Source organism: Amblyomma americanum, chromosome 1, assembly GCF_052857255.1.
Source record: "Amblyomma americanum isolate KBUSLIRL-KWMA chromosome 1, ASM5285725v1, whole genome shotgun sequence".
Classification (NCBI taxonomy): Eukaryota; Metazoa; Arthropoda; class Arachnida; order Ixodida; family Ixodidae; genus Amblyomma; species Amblyomma americanum.
Window position 1 is genome coordinate 513,776,394 of NC_135497.1, and position 11,974 is coordinate 513,788,367.

The 11,974-nt window shown below is 48.1% G+C and overlaps 1 protein-coding gene across 6 annotated transcripts; it reads left to right on the forward strand.

Annotated features, from left to right (window-relative positions):
- The first annotated feature begins 1,481 nt into the window (after positions 1-1,481).
- On the forward strand, positions 1,482-9,643 carry LOC144116191 (uncharacterized). 6 transcript variants are annotated; one of them, XM_077650912.1, is made up of 6 exons: positions 1,482-1,757; positions 2,337-2,565; positions 3,269-3,327; positions 5,420-5,558; positions 6,343-6,654; positions 9,522-9,643. In XM_077650912.1, the coding sequence occupies exons 2-5, from the start codon at positions 2,459-2,461 to the stop codon at positions 6,506-6,508; spliced, it is 471 nt and encodes a 156-aa protein (XP_077507038.1). In that variant the 5' UTR covers positions 1,482-1,757; positions 2,337-2,458; the 3' UTR covers positions 6,509-6,654; positions 9,522-9,643. The 6 variants fall into 6 exon arrangements, with proteins under 6 accessions (XP_077507038.1, XP_077507040.1, XP_077507039.1 ...); XM_077650914.1 differs by lacking the exon at positions 1,482-1,757 and adding an exon at positions 2,826-2,860 and having other exon boundaries at positions 1,766-2,565; XM_077650913.1 differs by lacking the exon at positions 1,482-1,757 and having other exon boundaries at positions 1,766-2,860.
- Positions 9,644-11,974: the final 2,331 nt, after the last annotated feature.

Consider the following 11,974-nt stretch of genomic DNA (forward strand, 5'->3'; position numbering starts at 1 on the left):
TGATGCGCCTACTTATGTCATGTTATGTTTGCTTCAATTGAAGCTGTCGTAGCATTGTTTTCTATACTTTTCAATTTCCTGACAACGTTCGTGGCACTTCAGGGCTTTTTCCTATCTGCACTGTGACTATTGAGATGATTAGCCAACTTAAACAATACTGCTTGTGCTGCCTGTGACATGTATTTTTTGTTTGTGTGCCAAGGGTGTGCTTTGTGACTGTATTTGTTTGGTTGCTGCAATAAACAATGAATATGCAACTATGAAAACCATACTTGCCGTACACTCTATTGCGAACTGTGCACTTGAGCCAGTGTTTTGTGCATCATACCTTGCTGTACTCAAAAGCTCTCAAAAGTACTAGCACCAGTATTTGCACTACGAATCATGCATGCTTCGCCAGTGTCTGGAAGTGTTGCTGCCTTTCTATGCTGCCCCTCCTTTACCAGTCACTTTCATTGCGTTCCCAATTGCACATTAACAAGGCCATAACTAGCAGGAACTCGAGCACATTTGACTGTCAAAGGTTGGGGCGCGCTGAAAGGCAGCAACCTTCGAGAGATACGGGCTCGAAAACGCGGTTTCTACAGAAAGACCGCTTTATAATTCGCGCCAAAAGCATACGTATGCGTGACGTCATTCTACGTTACGTTTGCGTAGTTTGCCCCCCAAAATCCAGGGGGCGCTGGAGTGCCCATGAGCCGCCATTTTTTGGACCAATGGGCGTCTATGGAGCCTTCGCTACCAGTATACATCTACCTTGCTTCAGCTCCTGAACGCCCTCAACAACACGTTCGAAAATAAGCGCTGGGCAAAATTGCATTTTTTGTTTGTTATTGACCAGTTTCCCATGCTGTTGCAGAAGCCGCTAATACAAGTGTATAGTGCCTATATATTCTAGGCACTATAAGAAATGACTTTCTCTCGCCTGTTAGCATTAATAAAATGAAACTAACTTTCTAAACGAAATAAAAAGTTCAGAATAACTGTGTGGTTAACTTAAAGAAAACAAGTCCTAAGTTTTGAACTAAGATCCAGCCTATCTTACCACGCTGCTGCAATCCACGCTTTTTATATTTTTATATTGGTAGGTTTTTATATTTTAAATGTTTTGGCAGAGTTGATGTTTAATCTTTCGCTGGTATCCGGCACTGATCTCCACTAGGGGACTAGATGCCGCACCGGGCGCCCGAAAGTGAAGCCACCGGAATTTGGACATAATTTGGACAACACGTCCCGGAAGTCAGCCTTTGGCAGTGCATGAAATCGGACCTCAGCACGGTTTTTCTGTTTTCGTTTTCCACTTAGCACCTTGTCTTTGTTCTCGTCTTTTTTCATGACAATGCCTACCTGTTGCGCCGTCAACTGCATGAGGAGAGCAGCATGCAAAGTCCTCGGGAAAGACGTTCCAAAATAAGGGTACATTGCATCGCTATGGGACGACACTAGCAGACGACAGAACGTCGCTACACACAGTACGTACGGAGCCTCGTCTGCTCAGCTCTGTGGTATCGTCCCGTTGTGCTAGCGTCGTCAACTCTGCTCTTTGTTGTGATGAACGTCGTCACGCTCTAAGCCCAAGTTATACCATCAATGAGGGATAAATTTAAGAAAGAATAGATTGAAATCTTCATTAGGCAGCCGACTTTGCAGTGACCATTTTACCGAATTATGTTTAGACCGAACCGGAGCGAGGGCGAGGCCACAATCTGGTGAAGTGCCGTCGTTTTTCTGGTGGTTCACATTAGCGCGTCCAAAAGGTATATCGGTACTGCTTTTTCGACGGACTGTATCAAGTACTGTTTCGTACTCTAGCAAATTATGCCTGAATGGGCTTTTATTCGGGATGCTTGGTGCAGTTGACTTCTAACAGCGCTTGTCACATGCGCTGCTGCATTCGTCTTTCTCGTCAGTCGTTTCTCTCGTGCTGTGTAGATGAAACGTGACTGTGCTATAAAGTTAGATTAAAAGCACGTCTGGAAGGTAAATGACACACTAAAACGATAAACATCACCTGCCATTGATGAGAAGCGTCATCGTCCGCCACAAAACCTAAACTGAAACAGCATATATAAGCTGTGTAACGAGTCGAGTGTCAGGATTTCCGCGCCATTGCCTTTTTTAAGATGACCTCGACTCATCGTCATTCCACTACTTGTCCTAATTACGCTCGGAAGAGAAGAACCAGATCAGTAAATAGTGTTCAATGCACGTACCCTTTTGCCGCGTCAAGGTGAGACCTGCATGCCTGTTTTCTTCGGTTTCTCTGAAAGTACAGGGTTCCCCAAACAATGCACACATTTCTCGCGTTGAGCTTGCTTATTCCTTTGATATTACAGCAGACGTTACACGAAACCAACGCGAAAACCTGAGAACAGAAGGGTGAAAGACGCGATCTTTCTGCATTGAAAGACACAGCAGACATCGAACTTCCGGTGGCTTCACTTGCGCCCACTTTGGAATGCGGGAATGCGGCATCCAGCCACCTAGTGGAGATCAGTGGTATCCGGCGTTTCTGGGCGGCGGTGGTGTGGTGGCGTGCAGTGCTATCAAAACAACATGGCCGATGTAAGTCATATGATTTTTAGCCGCGTATGCTTGTTTTTGATAAGGCTGTTAATTTGACGAAGTGCGGTACTGATGTTCCCCAGTAAAGGAATCTGCAAGCAACGGACCCTCGGTCGGCAGTTCCTAAATACTTAACGAACGTCGATCACTCGACAATATTCGATTTCTGTTCTGTCTCATCATTACCGCATGCACCCGCCCAGCAAATGTCTCGACTGTACTTTTATCCCGATCCTTACCACTTTTGTGTACACTTGCAGGAATTGAAGAAGCACCTTATCCAACTTATTTCCAGGTAGAGAAACTTTTGTACAATTGTTTACGTTCTTGTGTACGCTATGCATTTTCATCGGAGTTTACCGGCGTGTTTCGCAGTGTCACCCAGTCTCTTAATTGCAGTTAGCGCCTTATTTTTTCTTTTTCACGGTTAGAAAGTGCGCATGAGTTCACCGTTCTGTTGCGAGATGCCATCTGGGCCGAGTATGATTTTTCTGGGCAGTACTATATGATGCCCCCATTGAATTTGACATTGTATTGTTTTCGTTGACATCCTTGCTTCACTAATCCAATCAGCAGCGTCGCGAACCAAAGTGTCTGCCGTATGAGGGAGTAAACCTTGTTGTGTAATAAAGTGGTTGAATTCCTGGCGCCTGTTTTTATTGGAAGCTGCCTGAAATAGGTGTTTTATTTTGCATATATTTAGGGTCCCAGGCCTTCAGGCCATCGTCTTCACAGACCGAGATAGTGTGCCGCTAATCAAAGGTAATACTTGCACCTGGTAGTGTTTTATGTCTCCACAGAATTCTTGGAGTTGGAGCTTACAGTGCCCATGTCGTTCTACTCGGTGTCTGCATGCATTTTATTTCGAAGTGGTTTTTTTTTTGTCATGATGCTCTGTGGGGAGCTTATGAGAAAACGAAAGTAGCAGCAGTTGTCGACCCTCGGTGCGGAACCCGGCTGTGAGGTAAGGGAATCAAGAAGAGGGTGAACAGAGGGAAAGAGGAAAGGGTCGCCTGAATCGAGGGCTGCATGGGAATTTTGGTCACCTGCCAGTTCTTTAAGGGGAATCAATCTGGAGCTGTCCACCGTGGTGACTGTTTAAAGCTGTTTTAATGGTACCTGATCTGCAGTATCGAACCTCCGAGGAAATAAATTGCAGTAACCTCATCTCAAGTATTTCTGACCCAGTGATAATTGCCTGCGAGAGAGAGCAGGACGGATTAATGCTGCTACAGCCACACCATGGCAAAATCACAAGTGCTCACTCGGGCTCACTCACAAAAGTTCGGACAGCCTACGGGCTCTCACTCTCACAGAGGCTCGGGCTCATGCAAACTCATTTAGGCTCATTCAGACTCGCCAGTCATCTGGGGTTCACCCACAGCGACTCGCATCTCACTCAGACTCCACTACTCATCTTGTCTCACTCACTCATTTGGTTTTGTTTATGGGAGTTTAACGTCCCTAAGTGACACAGGCTATGACGGATACCGCAGTGAAGGGGTCCAGAAATTTCAACCACCTGCGGTTCTTTAACGTGCACTGACATCGCACAGTACACGGGTCTCTAGAATTTCACCTCCATTGAATTTCAACCGCCGTTACTGGGATCGAACCCGCGTCTTTCGGGTCAGCAGCTGAGCGTCATAACCACTGAGTCACTGCGGTGCCCTCATTTGGGCATGACTCATTTGGAGTCAGTCATTTTGACTCGCGACTCATCTGCGCTCACTCATTCGGGCCCACTTGCACATATCAACTCATGAGCCACCCAGGTTCACCTTGACCTAGGACCCTATATGCTTTCGGCTGCGACACAGAAGTCTTCTGTCCTCTGTGATAACGTTGTAGGACTTGGGTTCAGCACAGCTCTGCATGACCCTTGCCTTTTTGTCCTAGAAGAACTTATTTGAGGGCACAATGTCCCCTTGGTGCAGAGGTGGCAGTGGTTGCCGGTTGTTCCTTGTCTGACGATTCTTGTCAATATGTAGACCAGAACCATCTTGAATGCTCGGCAGCTTTGTTCGGAGCTTTCTGCCATGAAGGATCTCTGCTGGTGACTCGGCTCCTTCTAGTGGAGTTGTCCTGTATGCCAGCAAACTGAGCCAGTAATCTTGATTGGCTTCAGCGGTTTTCTTTAATATTCATTTTACCACTTGACCCCCTTTTCTGCAAAGGCATTTGACTGTGGGTATCTAGGGCTGGAAGTACTGTGGTGAAAATTGTATTCTCTTGCAAATGTGGCAAACTGGCGGCTTGAAAGAGGCGGTACATTGTCTGAACACACTTTCATAGATATGCCATATCTCGTGAAGATAGCGCTAGTTGCTTGAATGACAGTGTTAGCCAAAGCAACCTTAAAGTAGCTCCACCTCTGCAAAGTTCGACAGCACGTCGTAAACACAGACGTAAGGCCTGCCGCCTTAGTAGAAAGTGTCAATGTCAACTCGATGGCACAGCTGCTCAGGTACCGGGCACATCTTCAGAAGTTCATATGGCTGGCTGTACGAGTATACGAGTATTTCCTGCTGACTGTGCATTTCTGAACAAAATCTTCAATCTCATTACGCATTCCCAGCCAGAATACCACTTTTCGGGCTCTTGCCTTTCATTTAGTAGTACCCAAGTGGCTTGGGGAATTTTTTTCAGTATTTTGTGCTTCATGCTTGTGGGAATAATTTATTTATTCAAGGTTATTATTTATTTATTTATTTGAATAAATAAATAATAAGGCGCGCATTTCGGTCATAGTACCGCTTTGCTATTTGCTGAGCGGACTTTATGTTCTTCGCTACCATCTTCTGACACGAGTGAAGCCGATCAAGCAAGCTCAGCACATACTCCACCACGGTAGGGTCGTCGCCGGTTCCCTCCCAGGCCTCTCTTAACATCCGAAAGGGGGATCTCAGCGATCGCCCGTACACCAGCTCCGCCGGACTGAAGCCCGTGGCCTCATGCGGCACCGAGCGGAGCGGCAACATCGTTGCTGGCAGGCAAGCTTCCCAGTCCTTATGATGCTCATAGCACATAGCTCTTAGCACGCGCTTCAGAACCGAATGCCACGCTTCGACGCTGTTACTCTGAGGGTGTCTGACCGAGCTATGAACTATGCGTATTCCACATTTTTCCAGGAAGGTAGTAGTCAGTGCGCTCGTGAAGACGCTTCCCTGATCGCTTTGTAACTCAGCCGGAAAGCCAACGCGGGAAAATGTCGACAACAACCCGTCAACAATGCCCACTGTGTTCACCTCCTTGAGCGAACTGCCTCGGGGAACTTGGTCGCCGGACAGATCATAGTATGTAGCGGTAGCCCGACTGAGTCACTGGTAGAGGACCGACTATGTCCACCACCAAACGACGGAAGGGTTCGCTAATCACGGGCACTAGCTTCATCGGAGCTTTCCTCAAATCCCCTGGCTTTCCGACACGCTGACAGGTGTCGCAGGACTTTACAAACTGCTCGACATCCCTGAAGCAGCCAGGCCAATAAAACTCCTGTAGAAGCCTAGCTTTAGTTTTCTTCACTCCAAGGTATCAAGACCAACCCCCACCATGGCACAATTTAAGGATGCCTGCGCGGTATTTCTGCGGCACCACGAGCTGATCAAACTGGACCCCCTTTGAGTCCTTGTAATATCGATACAACACCCTGAAACGGTTACAGATCGTAATGTTTTTTGTTGCTACACTTTCTTCGCTTGTCGGGCTGGATAAATCTCGAAGTGTAACGTCCGCTGCCTGCTCGGCTGCAATCATGTCTCTATCGTCTTTGGCCAGATCCAAAAAGGGTTCCAGGCATGGCTGCACGACATTTGACCCGACCTCCACTGAGTCACCCTGCGGCTCAGAGACTGGTTCCTTGCACTCGGCGTCGCATCTGTTCCTGTCGCAAGCCTCTCCGCTCGTCTCAGAAGCATCGCCTCTTGGGTTTGCCCCTGCCTGACCCGTCGTGGGAGAGCCTTCGTTCTTCCTACGATTTACTTCAGCTGCAATCTCGCGAGCCTTCGCACGAGTGAGCGCCTGGATGGTTCGATCGCCGAAACTACGACCCTCTTCCTGGAGCATCTGCTCCGACCGATTTGAATAGAGGTACGGAAATTTTTCCGGCAGATTCCGTAATACCGCTGCCTCCGTTTCCAGAACGCCAAACGGGCCCTCTATTCTAACTCGTGCGATCGGCAAGCATGCGCTATTCTCTTCGGCCACCTGCCTAATCCATGCACATTCCCCAGTAAAATCAGCTGCGTTCACGTACGTGGGGTGGATTACGTCCATGGTGGCCGCGCAGTCCCTCAGAACCCGGCATGGTTTTCCATTAACCTGCATGTCTTTCAGGTATGGCTCTAGCAGGCGCATGTTCTCATCGCCCGCCTCCACCAAGGAGAGAACGATTTCCTGCTTCCTGCAAGCGCAGGCTAAGTGACCGCGGGCTCGTGACTACGGAAACACACTGGTTTCTTTCTGGCTTCAAAAGCCTTATCCCTCTCTTTTTCGATCGCCCCCTTTGTGGGGTTGCTTGATTCTGCTTTGTGGCCCTCGTTCCGATCCAAGTTGCGGCTTGCTGCCCCTCCTGTCTGGATCCGTGGAACTTTTTTTTCTACTTTGGGGCTTACGGGAGCACGCGCATCCTCTGCTACGCGCTTGGCATGGAACTCTTCGGCCAGCTCTGCTGCACTTTCTAGGGTTTTATTTCCCGGCCTGTCCTGCACCCACACGCGCATTTCTTCCCTCAAAGAGCCAAAAAACTGCTCCAGGCAGATCACGTCTATTACTCAATCGTGAGTTCCGTAAGCCTGTTCTCCCTTTAGCCATTCCTGCCGGTCTGCCTTAAGGTTATACGCAAAATCCGGAAATGACTGGTTAGGCTGTTTTCTGGCTTCCCTGAAGCGGCGCCGAAAGGCCTCTGCGGACAGGCGATACTTTTTTAGGAGTGCTGCCTTTACTTTAGTATAGTCTGCCGCCTCTTCTTTTGCCAGACGAGCGAGTACTTGGGCCGCCTCACATGGAAGAATGGTCAGAAGTTTCTGCGGCTAAGACTCGGTCGGGAACTCGCAACTTTCACATGCCCGCTCAACGTTCACGAGAAAGAGTCCTATGTCCTCTCCAAGTTTGTACGGTTGCAAGAGGTCCTTTATTTTTATTTTTGATGCTGCCTGGCTTGCCACTGTGTTCGGCACCTCTAGCCTAGTGCGTTCTGCCTGTGCAGCCTGGGCTATCTGTAGATCGAGCCGTTTTTTCTCGATCTCTCTTTCATGCTCTTCGCGCTTCTTTTCGTGCTCCCTTTCCTGCTCTTCGCGCTTCCTTTCGTGCTCTTCGCGCTTTCTTTCGTGCTCTTCGCGCTTCCTTTTTTCTTCATCCTCTCGCTTCTTTTGCTCCCTTTCCTTCTCCAACTCCTCCTTAATTAGCTCCCAACATTCTACTATCTCCTCCTCGTCCGCACCGGAATCCTCAGTTGCCCTAATCAATTCATGTTTTCTACGGATCGACCCACAATCAATGCCCAATTCCCCGCATACGAGAACTAGGTCTGGTTTGCGCAGCTCCTTCCAGTCCATGACTATTTAAGCAACGGCAAGTCTCCACTCACGTGGTCAGAGGAGCCCCGGCTGCCTCTTATACCAACCTTCGATTACCTAGGCTAACAATTTTCCAAAGTTGTAAAACCTGGCAATGTTCCAAGAGAAAGACCGCGCACTTACCATACCAGAGTCAGGACCAGGCGCAGACCATCCCACTGCAGCCACCAGTTGATATGCTTGGGTATCGGGACCGAGGTCTTCACCGCATGACGATGAACTCTGCAGACGACGGAGGGAAGCCTTCAGGAGGGTTGGTAAACTTGAAGATTTATTTACATATTTACAACAGAAGCAGGGAGACCAAAAGTCAGAGATGAAGTGCTGTGAAACCAGCCAAATTGCGGCTTAAATACCGTGGATATTCCCTAGGCACCTAGCTAGGGAAACCGGTGGCTGATCAATCGTCCAATGGGCAGACACACTCTTCATAGTCTCCGCCCTAACCCCGTGACCGCTTCGCCCTCACAAACACGTGTACAGGCGATAAGGAATCCTGGCGCCTTGAGGTCCTGGAATGCTGTTTCCGACGGGTTGACCAGGTGCATAAGGTCGTTGGCTTTGCAGTCGGTGATCCCTTCCGTGGGAAAGATGCGTCCTGACGGCCCCGTGAATTCCAGAGGGTAAAATGAATCAGCCGTGTCCGCCCCCGCTTTGTCTGGCCGCGCAGGTGCAAGCGAGCGAGGCGGGTCCGGCGCCTTTGTTCGGGTCTTTCTGCCGGTCCACGTGAGGGCACAGTTCGGGAGAAATGCCGCATTCCATACTCCGGACGAAGGGATGAGAGGCCTTTCGTCACAGCTCACCGTCGCCAGGAGCCGTTCCTAATCCTCTTCTCAGGACTACAGCACCTTTGGTCAAACATAGTTCGATGGCGCCTGCCAGGCTCGTCTGTTCCCACTGTCGGGGCCTCCGATCACAACATCGCCGAATAGGTTTGGAGAAGTGATTTTTTGTGACAGATTTTTATTCCTCACCTGAATTGTAATAACGGCCACCCGGCGTTTCGAAGAACCACTAGCCATGCGCCCCCGACACCCCTCCGCCGCCGACCTCCAGGGAATGTGAACTTGCCTGTCTGTGCTTATACAAACTGTGCCCCACCACCGCGGGCCTGCACGCTTGCTGTATGAGTTCTCATGTATATGAGAGTAAAGCTTGTGTTCACGGAGTGTGGTCGTACTTTGAGTTCGCAAGGCTCCTTCGTGACGGAGTCGTTTAAGGGAACCCTGCTCATGTGTGCACGAATTTACTAACTTTAAATAGCAGTTTCGCAATAGGGGCAGAGAATGCGTTCAACCCCTTTCATATCATATTGCTGCAGAATGGTTATTCTGAATTGTTCTTTTATAGCAGATGTCTCCTTTTTTTACTTCTTTTCAGGCAGGAGATTCGTGGTAGGCAGTGTGGTCATCGGTTTGAGCCATGAATGCTTTAACATCTTTAACAACTTGTTTTATGCTGTGGCAAATAAATGCCTTCTACAATACGTTTAGCATTTGGAATGGGTGGTGCCTCATTTTTCTAATATGCTGTCATAAGAAACAAGGATTCAGTCCCTTCTGGACTTCATTCAATCCACAAACATTTTCCCATTCATGTACTAACACCCTCTATGCCATGAGGCAATAATCACTACTTTAAGAGAAAGTAATTACACGTGTGGGGCTGATGCTGACTGGCAACATGCAGAGCTGCAAATCATCTTTTTCAGGCGGTTTACTGAGCACTAAGTGAGGTGCTGAGTGTTGCGAGTTCATTGTTAAGGAATTTGTAAATGCAAAGTAATCTGAAATTCTTGCTGTAGAATACAAGGGGGCTGAAATGGTTTTCAGGCATTTTTTTATAAGTGAATGGCATAGGAATGCTGCAGTTGAAGGGACTATGCAATAAATTAATTTAGATTACGTAACACAGACGAGAGATAGGCATTCAATCACTCGTCACCCCAGTGCGAGAATTTTTGAGCTAGCATCAATAACAGCGAAGATATAGACGATTAAAAATTACGCTCCTCCTCTCCCCCCTCCACTCGTGCACAAGGAGCACCAGAGAAAAAAATTTAAAAAACTGCTCTGGGACTGGGCCCCGCCCATGAATACGTCATCTGCTGACGTTTATTTTGAAACTTCCAGTTGTTGCTCATAGCCCCCCAGCAGCAGCGTCGGCGGCATGGCGCATCTCTCCGGTCTCTTCGCCTGCCTGGATTGCGGCGCGCGTCGGGTTTCTTTACTTGTCATCTGTGGTAATTAGGAGTAATAAACCTGGACCTCGAGGTGCGACTGCTCGCTTTTACGGCCGCGATGGGCATCGAGCCCTATGCGTGCGCATGAAGAGCCGCGCGAGTGGCTCCGGAACTTCCAACAGAAGGAGGCGGCAGAGGAAAATTTAAACCATATGCGCGAAGGCAGTGCCCTGGCTCGCGCTTGCCCGAAAGGGTCGCGCGGCGGCACGAGCAGACGATTTTCACAGCTACCGGAAGTGTGCCCGTGACGTCGTGGCTCCAGCGAATGAGAGCGTGTGGTGGCCTGGCGACGTCATGGTACAGTGACGTCTTTGTTCCACGATTTTAGTTCCAAAATCGGTCACTACGAGCACACCAATCAGCCCGCGAATTTTAAAAACACGGTTTTTAAAAGCTCATAATAAATTGCCAGCTCAGTTCTGAAGACTCATACTTGGTGTGAATGCTTCTTAGCATCATTTCTAAGCATTGAAAACATATAAAAGTGACTCTTTATTCGTTGCATAGTCCCTTTAAGCACCTGCAACAGATGTCACGTAGTGGCGACGGCAGTCCGGCAAGCTGGAAGAGAGCGAAAGGGCTTGCAAACGAAACTCTTTATTTGGGCTGACTCTCGCTCACAAAGAATAATGACTCGGCTGTCGTCGAACAGAATGCCTTCTGCTCTGGCTGCGCTCAATTTAAAGCTGGCAAGGAACCATCGAGATAAGGCACCAAAGCAGGTGGAAACAAAGTGTAATCTGGAACAAAGTGAAAGCAGTTGTGCATGGTCCCACCCCCGTCACAGACAAATGATAAATTTAAGCCGAGTGTCTGCGGCTTCGAGTGTGAACAAAGATTGCTGGCAGTATTGTTTTATGCACGTTTTTTTGCTCACTTTCCTCGTACCAACAATTGTTTCTATTAGCAACGCATACCATTGAAACATAAATACATTTATCATTCTGTTAAGCTAAAACCTGTTTTTTTTTACAATCACAAACTGGAGGATTACAGCTGTCGCGCAAACGTTTTGAAAAAGAATGAGTGGCTGCGCAAGAGTGGAACACGTGCCTAAAGAGAATCAGCTGTGGGTAAAAATGAAATACAATGCGGGTTAAGAAAAGTGCACATAGAAAAGATTACCATGTTCAGCAGTGGTTAAGCATAATCGGCCATTTGATGTTGGTGCATATATCTAAACTTTCTTTATACAGCCTCTAGAAATTTAGCGGTTTATGTGTAAAATATGCCTAATAAGAAAAATCACTAAATGGTGGTTCCCAGAATCGTACGAGTACAAACGTGCTGTTAAAATGCGTAATGTGCTCTGCGAAACGTGAATTTATGAGGTTGGCTGACAGTACTTCGCAATCTGTAAAATTGCCTACAACGTCAGGCTGTGACGGCCTCCTTAAGCAAAGGCTCTTATTTGTCCTCGGCTACAATCAAGCATATTAACAATTCGATTGGAGTAGCCAGCCGGCGGCACTTATGCTGGTGTTATATGTCTTCACTACGAATGCTTCACTATTCATGAGAAAGGGGACCTACTTTAGTGAGAAACGAGGTTTGCAGTTCCGTGCTGGTGAAGTGCTGGAGGTGACCGTGG